Source organism: Anopheles merus, chromosome 2R, assembly GCF_017562075.2.
Source record: "Anopheles merus strain MAF chromosome 2R, AmerM5.1, whole genome shotgun sequence".
NCBI classification, from domain to species: Eukaryota; Metazoa; Arthropoda; class Insecta; order Diptera; family Culicidae; genus Anopheles; species Anopheles merus.
The window spans coordinates 568,294-590,162 of NC_054082.1; the positions used below are offsets into that span (position 1 = coordinate 568,294).

The 21,869-nt window shown below is 46.8% G+C and overlaps 5 protein-coding genes across 7 annotated transcripts; 2 read left to right on the forward strand and 3 right to left on the reverse strand.

Annotated features, from left to right (window-relative positions):
- Nucleotides 1-604: 604 nt before the first annotated feature.
- On the reverse strand, nt 605-9,098 carry LOC121588264 (poly(A) RNA polymerase gld-2 homolog B). 3 transcript variants are annotated; one of them, XM_041905996.1, is made up of 10 exons: nt 9,012-9,098; nt 8,775-8,878; nt 7,937-8,125; nt 6,669-7,632; nt 3,910-6,548; nt 3,128-3,840; nt 2,866-3,053; nt 2,675-2,793; nt 2,473-2,588; nt 605-2,390 (listed from the first exon to the last, which is right to left on the reverse strand). In XM_041905996.1, exons 4-10 carry the CDS (start codon nt 7,281-7,283, stop codon nt 2,215-2,217), a joined length of 4,566 nt encoding a protein of 1,521 aa, XP_041761930.1. In that variant the 5' UTR covers nt 7,284-7,632; nt 7,937-8,125; nt 8,775-8,878; nt 9,012-9,098; the 3' UTR covers nt 605-2,214. The 3 variants fall into 3 exon arrangements, with proteins under 3 accessions (XP_041761930.1, XP_041761929.1, XP_041761932.1); XM_041905995.1 differs by having other exon boundaries at nt 7,937-8,684; XM_041905998.1 differs by lacking the exons at nt 7,937-8,125; nt 8,775-8,878; nt 9,012-9,098 and adding an exon at nt 7,698-7,871.
- LOC121588265 (zinc finger protein 879-like) lies at nt 9,019-11,330 on the forward strand. The gene is made up of 5 exons (XM_041905999.1): nt 9,019-9,279; nt 9,341-10,207; nt 10,278-10,754; nt 10,823-11,057; nt 11,127-11,330. Exons 1-5 carry the CDS (start codon nt 9,019-9,021, stop codon nt 11,270-11,272), a joined length of 1,986 nt encoding a protein of 661 aa, XP_041761933.1. The 3' UTR covers nt 11,273-11,330.
- Nucleotides 11,331-11,715: 385 nt separating this feature from the next.
- Nucleotides 11,716-16,724, reverse strand: LOC121589263 (regulator of nonsense transcripts 1 homolog). Its single transcript, XM_041908035.1, has 3 exons — nt 16,238-16,724; nt 15,767-16,167; nt 11,716-15,681 (listed from the first exon to the last, which is right to left on the reverse strand). Exons 1-3 carry the CDS (start codon nt 16,418-16,420, stop codon nt 12,780-12,782), a joined length of 3,486 nt encoding a protein of 1,161 aa, XP_041763969.1. The 5' UTR covers nt 16,421-16,724; the 3' UTR covers nt 11,716-12,779.
- A 95-nt stretch (nt 16,725-16,819) lies between these two features.
- LOC121589265 (39S ribosomal protein S30, mitochondrial) lies at nt 16,820-19,027 on the forward strand. Its single transcript, XM_041908037.1, has 2 exons — nt 16,820-17,505; nt 17,576-19,027. Exons 1-2 carry the CDS (start codon nt 17,012-17,014, stop codon nt 18,801-18,803), a joined length of 1,722 nt encoding a protein of 573 aa, XP_041763971.1. The 5' UTR covers nt 16,820-17,011; the 3' UTR covers nt 18,804-19,027.
- Nucleotides 18,999-21,855, reverse strand: LOC121589264 (DNA replication licensing factor Mcm3). The gene is made up of 3 exons (XM_041908036.1): nt 21,555-21,855; nt 20,175-21,464; nt 18,999-20,102 (listed from the first exon to the last, which is right to left on the reverse strand). Exons 1-3 carry the CDS (start codon nt 21,618-21,620, stop codon nt 18,999-19,001), a joined length of 2,460 nt encoding a protein of 819 aa, XP_041763970.1. The 5' UTR covers nt 21,621-21,855.
- Between the last annotated feature and the right edge of the window lie 14 nt (nt 21,856-21,869).

Below are 21,869 nucleotides of genomic sequence, written 5' to 3' on the forward strand. Positions count from 1 at the left end.
ATATGCGCATAAGAGGAAAAAAAAGCGGTAGCAAAACAGAGAGGCCAACTAAGCACAGGCTACTCAGCACGTACGATACACGGTGCACGAGAACAAAATTCCACATCACTGAAACCAAAAGCATATCCAATGTTGTGCTGCACGATAAACCTTCGCAAACCACGCTGTCTAGTGTCATCTATATGATAGTCAAAAGAGCATTACTATTATATTCATTTGGAATGACGAATTATTTACTTGATTTTTTTTTCTTTTTCTCTTGATTTTTTTTTTCGTTCGCAGCGCCAAAAATGAGTTTTACAAAATTTAGACTCCACACACTTTTATACCGTTAACACTCTTCCCTCTGCCTTGCAAAGGCCATTCCATACCGTTAACATCCTTCTTCATCCGTTCATCTCTCTTCTCTCTCTTTCTCTCTCTCTGTCTTCCTCACTTCATTTCCGTATCCCTATCCACTGCGACTCCAAGCTGGATTCTAACGTTTTCCGTTTTTGTTCATTCCATAAAGATGGTTCACATTTCAATTTAGTATTTGCGCATATTCTCTCTCATCAGTTGTTGAAATATTTCTACTTTGCTATTTGTTTTTTTTTCTTTTTTCTGCCTCCATTTCCTATTCCTCAAACATGAGTTAAATGAAATGCTAGCATTTAATCGCTGTTCGATTATTGCTCCGGAAATCCTCTTTCATTAGCAGATCGGACGCATTTCAACAACATGACGCAAGCATCTTTCTGCTGTTCTACCACTCACGCTGCATAAATTAACTCTAAAAATATAATATAAATTATCGTGTTTCGTCTTCGGAATCTAGACATTTGTTTTTTTTTTCGTAACACTTGGGCAGTATCAATACACTCGACCCGATTCAGCCAGCCAGGCGCGTACGTTATGCTAGTAGTAGTAGTAGTTTTATATCTCTGATTTCACAGCCATATTTCTTATTACCTTTAAACACGTCTACTTTTAAAACAGAGACTCTTTCAATAAAGTATTGCTTTAGATTCGTGACGATGCGCGCTTACTTTTTTTTGTTTCATTGGCGAAATGTTGTATGTCTTTCCTTTTGTTTTGCTACATATTCCTTCATCTATTGCTTATCATGATGATCTCTGTATGAATTGCTAATTGTCTAACGCTTTCAACGTTTGTAGCAAATTCTCACTCTGGAGAAGTGTTTAGGTTTTAGAAGACAAAAAACCCTTTGTATCAAAGAAGTATCTGTCTTCTCGGAATCAATGTATCCAGCAAGACGCGCTCTACACGATCATACTAACTGTGAATTCCGCCACGACAACTCCTTTCATTAACTAGAGCATTATGTGGACATGTGTAAAATGCCATCTTGCTACGTTTCCCTCCCTTCTCGCTTCCTAACTACTACTTCTACTATTAAACCATGTTTTTTTGGTCCTCACAAGGTAGTATAGTACTCTTTTTGTTTATTCGCAGATCATGTAGATCCAGCATGACGAGCATCGGTTACCGATTTGCTATACGATCTCTTTTTCAATACTTATGTTTTCACTTTTTTTCTTTTCTTTTTAATGGCACCATAACTGGTTGTTTAAGTTTTACTAAACGAGATCATTGCATGATACTTTCCAGTAATTTCTGGACATCACCTTGGTTTTTTTTCTTATTCATTCTTTTTTTAACATTCTCCTATATCTTCTTTCTTTGTATATTTTTCCACTTTCACTAGAGTTTTTTTTTCTTTGTTTTTTAGTACCACTCATAGTAATAATTGTGCATAAACTACAGGAGCGCCCAAGGAATATTAAGAAACCGCCTAATCATTGCATGTCCTCAGATATCAACGATAATATGTGTAACAATCACCAGTATTACTGTATTGCTTAAGCCTTACATTGCTTGAACATGGCAGCGAGTTTATAGCTTATTAAATCAAAATACTTGTAACAATGCGAGCTAGGCTTCTGTTTGGGACAAGTATATCATTTATCTTAGGCGATCGATAAATGTATTCCTGTGACGCACTGCACACTTTCTTTACGACTCCTGCCGGGACAAACCCGTGCAGCAGTATTCGTTACATCAGTCTTTTCACACAATTTTCGTTCACTTTTCTGGTATTTGGATTCCATTTGCACGGATACATCCTACCGAAATCGTAACACAAATGCCACCAAGCACGTTAAACGTCCGATGTACATTATAAAGTTCCAGTCTTATGCAAACGACTAATGATCACGATGTTATAGACAGTGTCGAAGTGACCGGAGTAAATAATGGCTCGCCGAATAAAACACTCAAGCTTTTGCTATCTTTTAGCATCCGCCACGAGGTTGCAAAGGTGGACTTTATCTGTTCGAAAACATCACCATCAAATACCGACCGAGCTGTGTTGGTAAAGTCGAACGGTTCTGCAAATAAATGGAAGGGAAAACATACGGCGAAAGAGATTATATTTGTTTTCTCTCTCAATCAGCTTCTACTGCAACCTACCTTCTATGCACAAATGCTTCCAATGGTGAGGATCATTTTTGTAGCTTCTTGCTAGCCGACATTCTTCTATCGGTATGATGGTACTTGTTCTTACAGATATAGCGTAGTGTTCATAACTGAAATAGAATCGACAAAAACATTTACTGATACAGATGCCTGTAGCTGTATCCACGATACATCATATACCATCATATATACTTACTCGAATTTTGTATAATAATCCAAGAAACTTAGCAACAATTCTCCCAAGCTTTCCTTGTTATCTGTGTGATATGGTTCGATGCGTTCGATCATTTCTATATTATGGATGTCGATGATTTTCTGTAACAATGCATTGTAACCATAATATAGTTGAATACGGCCGCTATTCAAGGGTAGTAGCTAACAACTCACCATAAACTTTTCAGGATGTAAGGCATGCAAACATGGAAGAACTGGTGGGCTTGTTCCGTACTGCAGGAAATGAATAACCATCAATACCAGAGAGTAGCTGGATATAGTCATGTTTTTAGCGTCGTTTATGTTGTGATGCCGAGCCCACAACTTTACCACCAACACCAACGGTCTAACGCGCCAGTCCACTGCAAATATTCATCACCCAACATTGTTACACCAGGTAGCTCTCAGATACACTACTTATCTCACATATACTTACTCTGCGAATAACAGTGCAATAAATGCGTATTTCTAATCCCAACGCAATTGTTGAAATTCAGATCCACCTCAATGCCGTGCTTGCTGTCTTGAAAACGGAGAATTGGCACTTTCGCTTGAATCAAGCTGAAGTCGTTGAAGCTTGACGATGGCATACTCATGAAATATTCCTTCACCAGTGACAAATTCAGCAACGCTTCCAAGCGAGGATCGTAGCAGCTAGGAGCGCTTCGCGAAACAAGGCACATGTCCACATCTGAACTGTCAGCACCAAAGCCAGAGATCGTGCTGCCGACCAGATAAAGGCTATACTTCGGAAAGCCTTTCTTGATCGAGATATACAGATCACGCCATAGTTGCATCTTTTCAAGATATTTTTCTTCCGACTGCTGGGCAGCAGTGAACTTTTCCCAGATCGCTAACGATAGATTGTCCCAAATGCTGCCATCAGTGAGCGCAACCGGCGGAGACTTCATTTCGACATCATCCGCACGCTGAATGAATCGATCTGCCGGTGTGTATTGAAAATCGGCGGGCAATGATGAACGATGCACATAGCTCATGGAAACATGATTATTTTTGCGCACGGTTCCACCGGCGGACGATTGTCCTTTAGTGGTGGTGCTGAACAGTGATCCAGCAACATTAGTTCCCATCGATCGGTGCGACCGGTAATGTGTGTTAGTGGCGGGTGATGTTCGCCCCGATTGACTGCTGTAGAAGTAAACAAATAATACAAGGTAAACGACACATTTACTTTCGCAAGCTTCACAAAATACGTACCGTGTCTTTGGATGTCCGCTCTGCATCGACTGAGAATCGTTGGGCGGCACCGATGACGCAGACAGCGACGACGAACTTGAAGAACTGGCGGCTGCTGCTTGCAGTGCCAGTTCCAAAGATGAGCTACTTCCAAAACTTCCTGCCGTCTGGCCGTTTATGAATTGGATTGGGTTCGGATGGCTATGGCTAGCGTTACCGAACAGTTCTCCAAACACCGGCACTGACTGGGTGCCCGTAACAGTTCTCGATGTTCCTTTCGGCGAGCCTATTGGAGGGCTATGGTCGCCAACACTTCCGCCGCCACTGCTAGTGTACGTCATGAGGTTCTGATGTGAGCCATGAAAACTTTGACTTCGAACGATAAATTCACCAACCAGCCCCGCGGTTGACGCATGCAGAGACGAAGGTGCCGAAGGGACAAACTCGGTCAACGTCGGATATGCGGAGGAGGACGATATTCCTGATGAGGTGGACGATGACGACCGGAACCCTTTCTCTTCGTTCGTTTCATTGTACTTCAAATAGCGATACGTACCCTCTGGATACTCGGAAGAATGGGACGAATCCGATTCGTAGTCGTGTACATTGGCGTGTGTAGATTCCAACAGATGTGTTTGAGACGTATTACTAGACAGCACCGATGAATCTGTCGACGGAATCGACACCACCGAAGAAGAGGATGACGAACGAGGAACGCTGCATCTTTTCGTCCCTTTATAAACACGCTCTATGTGCAATTCAGAGTTCTTCGTGGTATCCGGTACGTCTTCCGCCCCACGAAAAGCATTATTGGCCACCGTCTGTTGTTGTTGTTGTTGTGTATCGGAGGGTACTGAATCTGTGGATGATGATTCGTTGCGCCCATCATTCTCTTTTGTTGCTACTGAATTTTCATTTTTTTCAACCGCACTTCCGTCCCCTGCTTGTTGCGGTGATGTAGGACGCTCTACTTCCGTTTGTTTTATCTCCTGCTGCTGATTCGCGTTGGTAAATTCGCCTGAAGATGCAGCACCATGCCCTCTATCATAACCACGGACGTATACAAGGTTTCGGTGCAAATGTTGCTGTTTATAATGATTTTGATGATGCTGAGGGTGGTGCTGTTGCTGTTGCTGCAGTGATTGTTGCTGCTGATGCGGCTGCATCGTGATATGTTCGTAGTAGTGATTTCCACCAGCAGCAGTATGATTATAGTAATGGTTATAGTTTTTTCGGTACCCATAACCAATGTTTTGCACTTTGTTCACGTGTTTATTTCCGTTGGTCTGTATGGAACCATTTTTTCCTTTTCCGTGAGTATTCCAGTGCTTTTTACTACCACCAGTCCTTCCTTGATCGTCTCTACCATTTACCGTACCAATGGCCCTAGTGACACCTTGCGAAACGTAGCTTAATTGATTGCCACCCCCACCATTACCGGTATTGCCGTTGCGGTTGTGATACTGATAGTTGTTATTTTGATGATAGTTGGTATGCATCTGCTGAACGTGGTGCTCAGGCGCCTGTTGCGTGTAATGTACCGCTTGGTGTTGCGTATGGACACCTCCATTTTGGTTGTACAGGTAGGAAGATACTTCAAAATGTTTACCAACGTTCATGGAGTTGTGTCCGTCACCCGGATTCAGCAGTGCGTAGTTGGTATATGGTTGGGATTCGACCATTCCGCACTGTTGCGTAGCTAGCTCATCTCCACCGTACATGCTTTGGGAACGATTGTACTGTCCCGTGTGCTGTGGAATAATCCTATGCAATTGTACCAGCGGTTGTTGCTGGTGCGGCGACTGCCGGGAACTGCGCTGGTGCAGCTGATTGTTGTGATGATGCTGCATCATATGCTGCTGGAATTGTTGAGTAAAATTATAGTTCACTTGAGACGTCGAACCACGGTACATCGTAATGTCGCCCGATGAGCTGTTGTTACTTGCTCCATTGGTAACAGTGCAGAGGGACATTTTTAAACCGACATCACGTAAAAAGTCATACGAATATTGATGAGGAACGGTATTATTGTGCTGTTGCAACGACTGATGGTGGTCGTGTGCATTGTGAATCAGTACCTGCTGTTTTGATGGATTTTGCGATCCAAGTGTAGGAATGTATGACGCTTGATTTGGATTAACAACATGTTGATTCGCATGGCCAGCTTTCGAAATGACGGAAGATACGGCCGTATTACTAGTGAATTGTTTTAAACGAAGTGCTTCATTCTGCTGCTGCTTCGAGCTGCCCTGCAACATCAGAGACATAACTGAAACATGGGTTTGATCAGCGGTAGATGATCCAGATTCTTTACACTCTCGGCTTCCGTCTGTTGCTGACTTTTCCGAGCTATTTGCAGACGCACTGATCGGTACGTTTGCGGGACTGGCAGCAGTACAATGGCTGGATGAGCGAACATATGATTTATGTGAGTGTTTTTGTTGATTTGCTTTTGCAGCAAAGGATGACGAAGCTTGGAACTCCGGAGGCAATGAAGTCGAGGTTTTTTTTACAGACGGCACATTACCAGCACGTCCGTAATACATTTCTGCCCTCGAACCGGTTAACGTGTCGGCGTGATGAGAGGATGCCGCATGATTATTAACCACACTTCCAACGTCACCCTCTTCTGCAGCAGCAGGTTCGAGAGATCTTGCATGCTTCATAGATAAAGCAGAAAACCCCACAAAAAAATCATTAAAATAGTAGTTGAACTCGCACAAAAAAGATAAATTCTAGCAACATCTACTACACATTTTAGCTTATACAACTTTACTTACCTTAGTATTTTTGTGCACCATTTCATTAGTAGCATTGTCTCGGTCTACCTTCGATACCACGGCCAACGGATGCTCCGCTTTCGCTTCCTCCGGTTTAAACTTACTGCCAATAAATTCCGGCACTTTCTTTTTCGACGACGACTTGCGGATGCTTTCCGTGATAAAGCCCACCGCTCTATTATCTTGCTCGTAATCATCCAATGCATCAGCGTTCGGGCATGTGGACGCGGAAGGGCACGCAAACTCTTTCTTCTGATTCGATGCGACGGTTACTGCCACTGAATCCTCTTCGGACTTGTCCAGGCCACTAGGTGCTATGTTGAGATTCCATGATTTCAAACTATCGATGATGTGCTGCTGTTTTTTTCGATTGGACGCATTATTGTAATACTTTTTACTCTTGCTCGACCCGTACATCATCGAAACCGTCGCCGACGGGAACTGTGGCAGGGTTGATTTTTTAAACACTTTGTTGGAGTTGGACTGTTTTTCGCAATTATCTTCATTTCCAATCGGTCGGTCTCGGTCCATCTCCGTGCAAGTCGTTTGCGGTGCCTCTGGCACGACGGTAGACGGCGAGCTGCACGAATTCGTTAGACACAGGCTGATGGGCATTTTTGCAATGGATCAGTCGCAGAGTGTTTTTAATTTATATGACGTACGCTAACGCCGACTTATACAGTATGCGCATGCATCTTTTTTTTAAACAGTGTGAATAATAAATATACATAAATACAGCTTCTCTTAAAACGAAAGGAACTATTTGAATATCCTTGCAGTTGGTTCGAGTTAGATCGCTTTTGTAGTTTTTGAGCAATCGGAAGCAGTGCAATGGTTAGACATTACTTCATCTGTCCTACGCTATACGGTGAATAATCGCCACCTAATTTTGTTCTCCGAATAAAGATCAACTTATGGAACAATTCCTGTAATCAGCCAGCTACAGTTACAGCTACAGTGTATCCTAAAAAGAGAAGTAATACATATTAGGTAAATATTAGCAATGGCAATGAGGGAAGTGGGAAATACAGTGGTCGTCCCTTGCGCTATATCTCAATACAAAGTTTTTACAGCCAGCTAGCTATGGAAATAACTTCACAGTGTTCTCTACCACCATGTCAATGCTGCGAGCTGAATGCGAACAATCGTCAGCCAGGCTCTACCAAACCCACCCCATCTTCACCAAAATGTTCTGTGAAGCGTTGACAATCGAATGAAAAAAAAAACAGCATGCGTTTGAAGCCTCCTACCGCATCATATAACCTTACCTTCGTTTCGTTTGTGAGCCACAGCCAATTTCCGCATTTACTTTTATCAACCGAAACACAACTTCTTCGTACGAATGGCTCATTTGCCTAAGGTGTTCTATATCGACGACTCCGGGGGTTTCGCTCATTTCAGTTTTCCGATCTTCACGCTCATGTTTTATGCTCATGCTTGATACCGATATGATACCGCTGAAATCGTACAGCACCGATTCATTGCATTATCGTCCACGTGAAGTAAAGCGAAAAAAAAAACCCAAAATGGACAACCACCACCAACCGCCGTGCGCCGTTAAGAGATACTCTACTAGAAGATCTTTTCACACTCCTTTTGGCAGGGACGAAACTATGGCTGCAAACTGCAATTGGCGACGGAACCGTACCCGCGCCATCAAATCTACCGAGGAGAGAGAAACGCCCGCAAGACAAATCTTCGCGCACACATACATACACACACACACACAAACACTTTGAATCGCTGCTGCTGCTGTCGCTAGTCTGTGGATGTTCTATGTACGCGATGGCGGTATATCCGAAGCAATTTCCCGGAACAATTTTTAGGCAGTTTCAACTACAAATCTTTTCTAGCGCATAAGCTTCCCGAGCCCATCTTTTCAGTGAGGCATTGTTCTTGCAAATGTACTTGGCTGCTGACCACACTGCGCATCGTTGTTTGTTAGCTAACACATCCCAGATGACAGATGCGGTTCATGCCGGGTGCAGTGTGCTATTACAGAGTGGTAAAGAAAATCTATCCAAATCTCATGGATCGGTAAAACACGATTACAATAAAAAAAAAAAAGCACAGGGCATATTATTACCCACAAACACGCTCACTTACTGCAAAATAATAGTCTACATTTTGGCAGCCATAAAAGCACGCAACGTATGGAACGGTAGTTGACGTAAAACACCTTGTGAAACGTGTGGGCTGCAGCTTCGTCGCTAAAAGTAAACAATGGCCGAGCAGCTGTCAGTGTATCAAAACATCACATAGATAACAGAAACGCTCGGTGCAGAAAAAAACCCGTAAACATTAGAAGTTCAGATATCAGATATCTTTCACTACTTGGCTGACCTGAAATATGTACACCGTGCAACGATGTACAGCAAGACGCCCGACGCCCGACGCCAACATGAACGCAACACCAGCAACTAAACTAGCACCAATGAAGGACGAGTTATCACGAGCCTTGCGAACAGTTTCTGCATCCGGTTGTGATCCAAAAATCATTTACCTTGATCGAGTCTGTCGAACGTGCCTGGTAGAGAGAGAAAAGGATCAGCTTAAAGATTTGTTCGAATTTTGTCTGGCGGATACCATCATGAGCTGCACGCGCATTACGGTAAACTCCTTTGCTAGTCACGTTGTCCCAGAGTGTAAGAAGTAAATGCTTGACCTTTTAGGTGGCCGAATCCGATGGACTTCCGTGTCATATATGTACGGACTGTTGTTTGGAGCTGGAAAGAAGCTTCAACTTTCAGCAAATGACCAAAGCATCGGATGCTACGATCCGATCACTGCTCGAGGAGTCGGTCGTCATCAAACAAGACAGCGAAACGAAGTATGAGGTGTTAAATGTGGTGGTAACGGACCTTCACGGCAACTCAAAAACGTCGGCCGTTGTTGTACCTATTGAGGAACTACGATTTCAGCTTGTAAATTCAAACGACAGCACGCTGGTGGATGACCGACCCGAGGATAGTGTTAATATTCCGCCCAGCGATTCAACAGCTAATGATACGAGCCCCAAAGCTGCTGCGATTGAGGAAAACTTGCAAACAGTAAATCCTACCACTGCACTAACCATGTCAACTGCTACACCGGCACCAGATAAACTTACCTCGGATCAACCCTCCACCGCAAAGTCGTTAAGGGAATCTATCATTCTTCGCACCCTGAAGCAGGAACTTTCGGAATTCATAAGCGGCAACAGCAGTGCTGATGTATCGAAAAATGTAGAAATCGTTGACGAAAATGTAGACGACGAGCTAATCCATGTGGACTATCTGAAAGATGCACTTACGGAGGAATACATTCAAATCATGGAAAATCAGCTGGCGTCTTCCGTACCATGTAGTAAGGAGGAGGAACAGCTGGAACAAGAGCATTTGAATAATCTAATTCACGCCTCGATGGAAGCGGAGGAACCGCGAGAACGGCCCAAAAGCGAAGACGCCAATGAAATCAATACCATGTATTGCAAGATTTGCGATGTACAGTTTAGCAAACGGCGGTTGTACCGAAAGCACGTCGATCGTAAGCACTCGGAAGTAAATGTTAACCACTGTGGTGTGTGCACAGCTATTGCGTATTAACCATCTCAATCCATTCCGTTTCCAGAAACGCTTCGAATGTCAGCTGTGTTCGAGAAAGTTTGCAGAAAAGTCGGTACTCAAGAATCATATGCTTCGGCACACTGGAGAAAAGTCGCACGTGTGCGATGTTTGCGATGCACGGTTCTACGAAAAAGCCCTTCTAAACGTGCATATGCGACGACACTCTGGTTCGCGACCGTACGGTTGCGAGCTGTGCGATAAACGGTTTGCCACGCGGAGCATGCTCAACACGCACCAAAAGGTGCATAGCGATCCTCGGCCTCACGTGTGTAATGTTTGCCAGAAGGGTTTCAAATTATCCTGGCAGCTGAAGGCACACGGACGAATTCACACTAACGAAAAGCCGTTCGAGTGCCCTTACTGCCAGAAACGGTTCAATCAAAATGGCAATCTCGCAGTGCACATACGAACCCATTCCGGAGAAAAGCCCTATGTGTGCAAAATCTGCGAAAAAGCCTACCCAAGCCAGGGAGAATTACAGGTAGGTATTAGATTCGGGAAACAATCATTCAACCAAAGGTAATGCGTATCAACTTCGGTTCCTTGCAGTGCCATATGCGACAACACACCGGTGAGGAAAAAGTGAAGAAAGTTGTATGCACCGTTTGCAGCAAAGCGTTACCCACCAATCACGATCTCCTCATCCACATGCGAACACACACGAAGGAAAAGCCGTACGGGTGCACGGTGTGCGAGAAACGATTTATGCTGCGCGTCCATCTTACCGTGCACATGCGTTCCCACACGGGCGAAAAACCGTTTGCTTGCAATTTGTGTGAAAAAGGTGCGTCAGAAACGGTAACCATAGACCAAATCGATCCAAACAATGTGCTCACAATAGATTCCTTCACAGCATTCCCTACCAACTATCAGCTGAAGATGCACAACTATGTGCATACAGGAGAGAAAAACTATTCCTGCGAGGTGTGCAATCGGAAATTCAGCAGTTCAGCCAATCGCAACACGCATAGGAAAATACACGATCGAAAGACAAATTAGCAAACCAATACATGTAGGCATGCACAATAAAATCATTAAAATGCGAGTACATGTTGTTAGTCTGACGTGCCGTCGTTGTTGTACAATATTCAGCAAAGAAACGTGTTAGAAAATGCGTTAGAAATTTCGGATAAAAGTGTTAAACCCCTACCGTGCAAGTTGCATTCAAAACAAAATATTTTATTGGCCAACACAAAAATACGGAATCTATCAGTAGCCTATCCACTGGTGAAGAATTTTGAGATGTTTAAGCTTCTTCAGAGCATAGAGTGAATACGTTCTGTAGATACCTTAAGTTGAATCGGCAAACTTAGTGCTACTTGTTCAATACGGCCTCATGGTCTTGGGTGTGACCGTATTCTGTCTACCTGCCTCTCTATACCGTACTTAATTGAAAGAACTCAAAATAATCAGCTGATGAACCAAATAACCGAAACGAGGGATGCGTTTTAACTTGAACGCTGTATTGTCACATCGTACGATGCCTGTAACATCGCGTGTAGTGTATGAGCTGTTGGAATAATAGTGCACAGTTGCAAAATGCACCCTGATGGTGACATAGCTTCAATTGGACGATTGTTGCTCACGAAAAGGTTCGCTAACGATCATCAGTTACGGAGCACAGGATCGACAGCGAATTGAAAACTGCAGTCATTCGCTGACGAGAGCAATCTTCGACCATTGCACTCTAATTTGTTGTTTGTACTTGTATTGTACTGTACTTGAGTTTGGGGAAAAACACGCTCATTCTAGAGATAATGGCCTTTTCGCGCGATAAAGAAAACTGATGGGTCAGACCAATCGTCTGAAAAAAAAAATATGTTGGAACTACGAATGCAACAGACAAAACAATAGAACAAAAGAACACACAGCAGCAGCTACAAAACAGCCATGAGCTTTGAGCTGTTACATTGCAGAATGGAAATGTCCATTCAGCAAATCACGGCAAACCGCCCACAATACTTTGGTACCATTAACCATCAAGCTGGCCGTTGGATGTTAGTTGTTTACTGCTCAGCCCATTCGTTTCAGATTACTGAATGCGCCAGGGTACATGAGACATCCTGTGCAAAGCCTTTCGTGCCAACAATGCTATTGGAGCTGATTGTGGTATCCTTACCGCTGTCCGCTTTAACAGCAAGCGAGTGAGATGCAACCCGATTCGAGACCTTCGTTAGAGTCAATGAATTCCCTGCTCTCTAACGGTTGCCGCCATCGGTCCACAGTTAAGTCCCGTTTGTTATCCGTCCCAACGAAATGGCACTCATTCCGCCTCTCGGACAACAGCTTTTGCCGGATGCATTTAATGGCCTGCGAACGGTTCGCACCACGCTGTGATTGCTCTTACGGGTTTGTCGTAAGCCTCGAGCAAGCCTTTGCATGAATTTGCTCGCTCGATAAAATCGTGCTTCCCTCTGTATGGTTCACCGTGTCGTATGTGTTGAATGATAGCTTTGCATCGGTTTAGCATTCCAGCTTTTAAAATTGTTCCGCCAGTCCAGTTTTATCAGTAGGGTTGGGAAAACTGCGAACTCGAGTGCAGTTCGAACGGCAGACGGTCGCCCGGCCCGGATTGGCTGTGATAGTTAGACTCCTGCGACAAGATGTTATCCATCTGTGACTGATACTCGCCCATGTAATCCTGCGAAAATTCTGGCTGCTGCGATAGGCTAAAGCCCGGCTGAGACATGTTTTGCGACATGCCCTGCGTAAGCGATGCGTTCGCCGTACCGCTGATGTGCGCATTGTTGCCGCTGCTGCTTGGTGGGCCTATCGGACGTGGACGGCTCGACTTGCCACCGCTGGATGTCGATACTGAGCCAGATGCAAGCAGTTGGCTAGCCGTCTTACCAACCACCGGGCGACGTGTTTGTTTTGCCGCCTGAATTGCTGCCTGCTGCTGCTGCTGATAGAAGCGGGAGGGAGCATTGGACATATTGATGAACATTCCCACCGGGACTGGCATATTGCTCACTGCAGGATGGGTGCGCTGGGGCGAAATGTAGCCAATAGGGTCGTGCACCTTACGCATAAACGCGTCTAGCGGTGTATTCGCGCTAGCAGTAGTGCCGCTTCCACCGTGGCCCGGCACATCCACAAATCCACCCTGCTGTTGGTGATAAGCACTCGCGTTTCCGTACCCTGCCAACGGGTTGTGCGCGTAACTTGTTGATGGTCCGGGATTGCGATCAAAATAACCACCGCCCAGCACTTCCTTCGCGTCGTACATGGCATTGGTCATGAAATGTGATCCAGGATTGAGCGTATTGATGATCTTTTTCGGTTTGGTAAACTGGATCATCGATTCCTTCAGATTGTTCAGCGACCCTTCCACCAACACCTTTTTGTCCTTGTAGAAGTTCAGCAAATGGTTCCACAGCTCTTGCTTCGCCAGTACCTTCGGGTTGCCCACTATAATGATACCGTATTTGGCACGGGTCAGAGCTACGTTCAGCCGTCGGGGGTCGTTCAGAAAACCGATGCCCTGGTGCTCATTCGCCCGCACACAAGACATGATAATGATATCTTTCTCGCGTCCCTGGAACGCATCCACGCTGGCAATTTCGATCTCCTGATACAGCTTCGAGTGCAATGAGCCCTGGTACTGCATGTACTGTACCAGGTACGCTCGCTGCCCTTCGTACGGCGTGATGATGCCGATTTGATCGGGTTTAATACCGGCCTTCAAAAATCGGGTCGTTATTTTTTCCACATTCGATGCCTCCGTGCGGTTCAGATACGAGGTACCCGATCCCGCGATTTCTTCCTGGCCCTGTGTGACCAAGAAAAACATCGGACAGTCTGGAGAGGGCCATGGAAAGTCGACTTTGAGCTTACGCTCATCCGCGCACACGCCGTTTTGCAGGCTGCCTTCATAGAAGAAGTTCGAAGGAAATTGTGACAACTCCGGGTGCATTCTGTATTGCACCTCGAGCCGGAATGGACGGATGCCTAGCGCCACTAGCCGCTCGAACAGACTTTGCGACAGGCCGGCCTTAGCTGCCTTTTTACACATCACGACCGGGCCCAGCTGACAGTGGTCTCCGACCAGGATGAGCTGTTTGGCACCCAGCACTACAGGCACCATACATTCCGGCTCCGTTGACTGCATCGATTCATCGATCAAGATGGAGTTGAACTTAATACGCTGCAGACGAAGATCGCCCGCTCCGACGCAGGTGCAGCATATCACATCAGCCGCTTCCAACAGTTCGCGCTCGGCCTGTTTCTTCAACGATCGATAACGTCGCTCATCCGAGAGGCTTAGCTCACCCGTTTCGTCTTTTAACTGTTGTAGCTTTTTCAGCTCCGAATTTTGTGCCATATTTCGAATTTGATTGTGCAGCGCTAGGAAGCTGACTGGGGAATCGATCGCTTCGCGTGATCTGGCACACACGCGCACAACTTTCAGATTCGTGCGATGAATCTTCTCCGTCAGCTGATCAACAGCAGTGTTACTCGGTGCGCAGACCAATATGGGACCACTGTTTAACCGCGCCAACTGGTACACGATCGTTGCTGAAGTGACCGTCTTGCCCGTGCCCGGTGGACCCTGGATAAGGCTCAAGGGGCGCTGCAGTGCGTGGCGAACCGCGTAAACCTGAGACCGATTCAGGTCGGGCAGGTTGGGGGCACTGAAATGCTTGGGCAAATTCAGCCTAAACAGTACCTCTTCGGCACCATCGGCACGGACGTTTCCCAGCAAGCGTGCGTAAATGTAGTTCGAAACACTTTTCGCGTCCATCGCAAACTTGCGAAGCGCTTGCTGCATGCGCTCGAAAGACGTGCCCTTCCAGATGAAATCGACCGAGAAGTTGCTGGTACGCTCGATCGGTGCCTGATGGTTGTGCTTCAGCTCCAACCCCACATCATCGCCATAGTTGTCCGGCACCTTGATTACGTGCCCGATGCAGCTCCACGGTTTGTGCAGCTCTCCGACGTAGCGCAACTTTAGCTCATCTCCATGCATCAGCTTCATGTCACCGTCGTTCTTTGCCAGTGTAAAGTATGCGATCGTTTTCTTGTTCAACCCAGTGTCCCAACGGATTTCAATGTTTTCCTGCGTTTGACTCTCTTTCAGCTTTTCATCATAATCCGCTTCCAGCTTTACCAGCGGCCCGAACGTGTTCTGATACTGATATCCGTCAACGTAACGCAACTGTACCTGCTGTGGTTCCTTGTCGATGCCGGGCTTCTCGAGATCCTGAAAAGTTGCGTCCACATTTTCCTTCCACAGCTCTTCCAGCTTGTTAATTTGGGCAGCAGACACCTTGCGGGCACGCAATTGATCCTGCTCGGTTGGAATCTTCACCAGCCAAAACAAGAAGCAACGATCGGCGATCAACGGCTTCCACTGCTCCTGGTCCCAGTTCATGTCCTTGATGGAGTTCTGTGCTGCACAGGGTTGTCTGCAAGCGATACATTTTATTCAAACCAATGCTACCAAGCCCCAAAATCGCACGTGTACGATGTGTACTATGGAAATCAACTGACCTGCACAACAGCACAACTACAGAGTCGCTTTTGGCTGGGATAAACCCAAGCACGAACACGTTCCGGACGGCACAGGAGTAACACTCCAGGACCGTCTCTCCGAGGGGACCGTCCGCATGTAAGGTAACCTCGCGGTGCTTTGCGCGAACAAGATGATTCACAATGTGTGACCCAGACGTGCTGCCGCGTCCGTTGCAGAACCATTTTTTACATATGTTACACATAACCACCGTACTTGGCTCGTGTATACCACAGTAACGGCAGGCGTGCGGAGGTAAATCCTTATTCTCCGCTGGATCTATCTCATCCTCATCCTCCTCAAACTGCAGCTCACCGATGGCCGAGGTAATTCCGGACAATTTCGTCGGATCCACACCGATGCGGCGGCCAAATCCATTCACCTGCAACAATGCAAAACGCGTAATGCTTCTCCCGCCAAACGACTGCGGCACGGTCCGTGCTTTCTCTTACCTGGCTCCCACCGCCCAGATGATCGAGCTGCGAAGCTTGGGTTTGACTTTGCGAAGGAATCGTAAAGTCGCGAAAATCGTAGTCCGTTCCCTGCGAATCGGCTCCCACGAAATAGTTCTCCTCTGTATCGACAAAGGTCAACGATTGGGAACCCGTGGTTCCGTCGTAAGCGTCGACACTCATCTTTTGCCTAGCTCGTGCTTTTTTCGCGGACTCTTGTTTCAGGCGCAGCACAACTACCTATCTGCTTCTGCTATACCGCGCTGCGTGTTCGCCAAAACACCACCTGGACGGAACCCCGGATGGACCGTACACCTCGCAACGCTCGTCCCGAATTACAACGATCAGCGCTTTACTTCCCGCTCCGCTATTCGATGCTGCTCGTATTTGGTGAGTAATTTTATTTTGCTCGTTCCAGTGGCACTTTTCCTCTAGACGTTTTCAGAATGTGGGGGTAAAATTCCTACACGACGTAGATTATATCGTCGCTTCCTGACTCACGTCAACTGTCACTTCTGTCATGTGACAAATATTCCACATTAATTGGTCGTTTTCTGAAAGTAGATTACTAGACACGTCTGCCAATTCAATGAGAGGGTATTTTTACAAACGAAACAATTTACCTTTTCTATATTTTGACTATTTTCCCAACATTGGGTACCACTTTGTAAATTGTCGGAAGTCTGCTTCGGCCTCCTTTGTCGGAAGTCGACATTAGGCCGCCGCACTGTCGGACGATACGTTTGGTGTGTCAAGTGTCAAGCCCGAACCGACATGGTTCGGCAATTTTTCCAACATTTCATAACAAACCCGGGCCGTGTAGTGAAAATGCTGTCCAGAAACTTTCGACCAAATCTGTGGCTTCTGGGCCGCCATGGCCACCGTGCTCTTGCATCCCGGCCTCTTCCGAGCAAGGAGCACGAATACACCAACTCCCCAGAATATCCACCCATTCAAGATTTAAGCTTCCCGGCCAAAAAGAAACGCGAACGTGAATCATGGCACCAGAAGATTGCCAAACTAAGCTCGGTGGAGGAGAAGCTGTTCGAAATCAACATGCCCAAGTACTACGGATACAAGATGAACATGCTGACTGATGAAAAGTTCCCATACAACATTAAACCTTTCATGCAGTACGCTACGAGAACGTGCTTCCAGACTGGGCTCCCGCAGTACTATGATCCACTGAAGGAGGAAGCGGCAAAAATTCTTGAATCGATACAGAGCGAGCTGGAGGACACGATCGCTTTGGAACTCTCGAACTACAGGTAATCATGAGCCAACCGATCGATCTGCTTGCTAATTGCTAATTGCACTTTTTCCCCTCCATTGTTTCAGACATGTTAAGCGCGACGAAACCGTGTCTCCGGTGGAAAAGGAAGAAACAGTGGTGCGATCGCTGCTCGTACAGCTCAACCGAACTATAGCGAATGCACTTGCGCCCAAGTTCAATCATTTGAATGAGATTGAAACCGATGTCGATCCTCGACATGAAGCATTTTGGTTCCTTGGTGGCATTTATCCCCCGAATCTGGTGCGCAAGATAAAGGAAGGAGTGGAATGGCAGAAGCAGTATGCCAATGACCCGTATGATCGCAACATCCAATACGTTGGCAAGCCATACATGGCCCTAAGGCACAAGCTGCTGCTGGAGCCCTTGCTCTCGAAAGACTTGGAATCGTTTAATGTAAAGCAAGATGGCGCCGAAATACCGGACTACCGATACGATCCACTGGCATTGGGGTACATCGCCGACTTCCGTCATGCCACAACTGTGCCAGGATTTTGGCCTGGAGAGCAGCACGAGTTTGGTTTGTTGTCTTTTCAACGACGAAGCCACGCACTGAATCGCCACAAGTATTGTGCGGTTGATGATTTGAGCGAAGCTATCGATGCGCAAGGAATTTTGTCCAGTTTCGCGTGGTTGTTGGGTCAGGCTTGCTACCAAGGGTTCTCAGTGTTCAACGATGTAACGTATCCGCTAACTACTCAGACGGTAATAACCGATGGCAAATACTGGTCGTTCTATGCCTATCAGCTCAACACGACTCTTCTCCACTCGGATCAAGTTGACGCTAACAGTCGATACAACCTGTGCTGGGGAACGGATGCGATGCAACTGTACGAGTCGATCGATGAGAATGGCAAAATTAATGGGCTCAACAAAGAAGTGCTTCAACAAATAATAATGTTCTACATCAATCAACCGAAGGAACGTGACGTGAATCTGAAGCCATACCTCTGCCCAACGGAGACGCGCGTTGCAGACATTGAGGATGAAAACCGACGGGTGTTTATGGAACGAGCGTACAAGCACATGGCATCAAATCGTCCCCGGCACCGGCTAGTGCCGGAGGTATATCAGTGGGAAAAGATATACAAGATCGATAATAAGACTCGACCGATGGAGCCAAAACGCAGACCATTTGAGTTGGGTGAAAATATGTACAATCGACGCATGGACGAGCACGCACTTAAATACATTCCTCGTGCTGTGCGACCAGGTGGACCGAAGAGCCGGCCCAAGTTCGAAGCTACATACTACCCTAACGTACGAAGACAGTAGCAGCAACGCATTTGTAGCAGCGCATTATTGAATAAACATCTTTAACGCTACTAAACAGTGCTTTCGAAAAAAAACGATCAATTTTATTTTCCTTATCAAAATTTTTATTGAAGTTTTAATAATACGTTACTAACAGATCAGCACAAGGAAGAAAAAAATATTGTAAAGTAGGTAAAAGGATAAACATCGTTCGATTTAAATTAAAAACACCATATCATCATGAACCATGATGTTGTTGCTTTCGGTCATCTGATTCACGGCTGCCGTTATTTCACCGGGAGTAAACGCTTCATCGCCGCTGTTTTCGTTGATGTGTGTCGTCAATCGGGCAAGCGAGACCGATTGATCATGGAAATGTTTAAATGCCATAAACACGCCCTGGCGGAACAGTTTGAGGCGCGCTTCGCTGATCGCAACAACACTACTTTCGGCTGCCTCCTCCGTGTCCATGGTGGCGCTCTCGGCCACTCTCGGGCTGGTAATGGTAGTTCGGCGAGTGAGATCGCCCCGATCCGGAGGGGACGTTAGCAGCTCCTCGTGATCGGAATCATCGTGGTGTTCGACACGGGTTCGCTTGGAACGGCGCGTGCCTTGTGATGCTGCAGTCTCTTCCTGTACTGCTGCTTCTTCTTCGTCGTCCTCCATCTCATCCTGCGAATCATCGTTCTCTGTGCGACGGCGCTTTTTCTTCTCCTTCTCCAACACCTTCTTGAAGTAAGCGAACTGTATCAGTTCGATCGCTGCTTGAGCATCCTGCTCGGCAACCGAGCGGGACATGCGCGCTTTGGCGTGGGCCGTCGATAGACGAATCAACGTTTCCAGCGTACGCGCTGTCACCGGTTGCGTGCGGGCAACGTCCGAATCCATCAAATCTTGCGACCGTAAACGGGAGTACTCATTCGAAATCATCTCACATGCTGTTTCAGTCAATTTCGGCTTCAGACATTTAGCAATGTGTATGTACTTGCGCATAAACTCCATCGAGAGGATCTGGTCGGTGCGCTTGCGCGACGCCCCATGCAGCAGTGGATCGTACTTTTCATACATCGGAGTTTCTTTGTCTTCCAGCGTGTCGGGATTGATGGTGGACAACATATCCACGGCGCTGACGCCCATGGGAAGCACATCGCCATCCTGCTCCTTCGGGTTGCGATAGCGATGCATGCGGACCACATGGTCGGAAATCATACGATCGTGATCGCTGTCGATTACATCCAACATTACGAACAGCAGATCGAACCGAGAAAGCAGCGAATCCTGCAGCCCAATGTTTTCCATCGGTGTTTTGTATTGGTCGTACTGCAATGAGAAAGGGAAAGATTACTTAGCAAAGCCCTCGCTTGAATGCGTTTGGCAGCATTTGCTACTTACTCGTCCGTATACGGGATTCGCTGCAGCAAGCACGGAGCAACGAGCGTTCAGCGACGCATGTATACCGGCCTTCGAAATGGTTACACGGCCTTGCTCCATCACCTCGTGGATAGCGGTTCGGTCGATGTCACTCATCTTGTCGAACTCGTCGATACACACCACGCCACGATCGGCTAAAACCATGGCACCGGCCTCGAGACGACGCTCGCCCGTCTCCTGATCGGTGGTAACGGCTGCAGTCAAACCGACACCGCTCGATCCGCGACCGGTCGTTGTGATTGCACGCGGTGCTGTATTCAGTACGTAGCGCAGAAGCTGCGACTTTGCGACACTCGGATCTCCGATCAGCAGCACATTCACGTCACCACGCAGACGCGTTCCGTTGGCCAGATTCTTCTCGATTCCTCCCAAGAGCAGGCACAGGATTGCCTTCTTCACGTACTCGTGTCCGTGTATCGACGGGGCTAAGCTTTTCGCGAGCAGATCGAAAATGTCATTGTTCTTGGCCAGCTTCTTGCACATATTGATCTCCTCACGAGTGACGCTCAGTGTGCTTTCCTTATTTAGCTGCGAAATGTTATTCGCGATCAGGATCGTGCGGAACGTGCCCGTTGTGTATCCGCCCTGCTTTCCGGGCAGACAACGGTAGTTACCCACGATCTGTACACGATCGCCCGGTTTGCAACGATCAACTAGATCATCGTCGCACACAACGTCCACCGAACGGGGCAGCTGACCCGCGGGGGCTTTCTCTGGCATTTCCTGAATGCTAAGCGTTTGATGGTCTTTGTACACCGACAGGCCAAACTCCGTCTCCAGCAGGTTGCCATCGTCATCCTTGGTCGGGTAGACGGCACTGGACGGCACGGCTTCAAACGAAGTGAGGTCCGTGTACCGGCGTTCCATCACCTTCTTCGTCGCCGGACAATAGTGCACACTCTTGACCACTTTGGGTCGGATAAGCGATACCTTCGTCACGATACCCTCGACGCACACGAGATTACCCAGAAAGCGCGAAGTCAACGAGCGTGGAGTTACATGCTTGTTGCCAAAGCTTCCCTCGAACGCTACGTGAAAGTCTTCCTGCGTCTTTGCGTAGCTCATATCGAGGGTTGAAACATAATCCTTCAACGCTCGCGAAAACGCCAGCTGCTCATCAAATGCGCTGTTCAGCAGAGCCAACGCACGGCCGGGATTCTTCCGCCGGATGTCGTTAATATTTACAACCAACCGTTTACTCTTATCGTTGATCATTTTTCGTACGTGGGCCGTGTATGTACCCTGGTCTTCCTACAGATAATCAACGAAAAGATCGTCCAGTTAGTACCTACTCTCGTGGGCTTCGGCTCATTTCCTCAGCAATCCGACCCGTAAACTTACCTCATCATCAAGGAAGTTGAGATATTCGTTTTGAATAGAGGCAAGTCGTTGATCGTCCTCTGCCATTTTTGCGTATTACGTTTGCGTATTGGAAACAAACAACAATCGAAGGCAAAACGGTTGCGCGTTAGTTTTTCACCCACTTAATTCACGGAGCACAGCGAAGCAAAACGTACCAACTGGCGTGGGCAACAATCATCAACATAGAAATGCGCGCGAAATGTTGACAATGACAGCCAACATAAAACGATCAAAACGATCAAATCGAACTGCAACACTAGCGCCACCCTGACGGTGTCGAAAAAGGGCAACTAG

Excerpts from the sequence above, each read along its gene's own strand:
- LOC121588264 (XM_041905996.1), bottom strand. The coding sequence starts at position 7,283 with ATGCCCATCAGCCTGTGTCTAACGAATTCGTGCAGCTCGCCGTCTACC. Across the intron at positions 3,054-3,127 it reads ATTGCACTGTTATTCGCAGA|TGGACTGGCGCGTTAGACCG; the intron begins GTAAGTATATGT and ends GAATATTTGCAG. Across the intron at positions 2,391-2,472 it reads GAAGCATTTGTGCATAGAAG|AACCGTTCGACTTTACCAAC; the intron begins GTAGGTTGCAGT and ends ATTTATTTGCAG.
- LOC121589263 (XM_041908035.1), bottom strand. The coding sequence starts at position 16,420 with ATGAGTGTCGACGCTTACGACGGAACCACGGGTTCCCAATCGTTGACC. Across the intron at positions 16,168-16,237 it reads ATCTGGGCGGTGGGAGCCAG|GTGAATGGATTTGGCCGCCG; the intron begins GTAAGAGAAAGC and ends GCATTGTTGCAG. Across the intron at positions 15,682-15,766 it reads GTAGTTGTGCTGTTGTGCAG|ACAACCCTGTGCAGCACAGA; the intron begins GTCAGTTGATTT and ends TATCGCTTGCAG.
- LOC121588265 (XM_041905999.1), top strand. The coding sequence starts at position 9,019 with ATGTACACCGTGCAACGATGTACAGCAAGACGCCCGACGCCCGACGCC. Across the intron at positions 10,755-10,822 it reads CAAGCCAGGGAGAATTACAG|TGCCATATGCGACAACACAC; the intron begins GTAGGTATTAGA and ends GGTTCCTTGCAG. Across the intron at positions 11,058-11,126 it reads TTGCAATTTGTGTGAAAAAG|CATTCCCTACCAACTATCAG; the intron begins GTGCGTCAGAAA and ends ATTCCTTCACAG.
- LOC121589264 (XM_041908036.1), bottom strand. The coding sequence starts at position 21,620 with ATGGCAGAGGACGATCAACGACTTGCCTCTATTCAAAACGAATATCTC. Across the intron at positions 21,465-21,554 it reads TCAACTTCCTTGATGATGAG|GAAGACCAGGGTACATACAC; the intron begins GTAAGTTTACGG and ends GATTATCTGTAG. Across the intron at positions 20,103-20,174 it reads CGAATCCCGTATACGGACGA|TACGACCAATACAAAACACC; the intron begins GTAAGTAGCAAA and ends TTCTCATTGCAG.
- LOC121589265 (XM_041908037.1), top strand. The coding sequence starts at position 17,012 with ATGGTTCGGCAATTTTTCCAACATTTCATAACAAACCCGGGCCGTGTA. Across the intron at positions 17,506-17,575 it reads TTGGAACTCTCGAACTACAG|ACATGTTAAGCGCGACGAAA; the intron begins GTAATCATGAGC and ends CCATTGTTTCAG.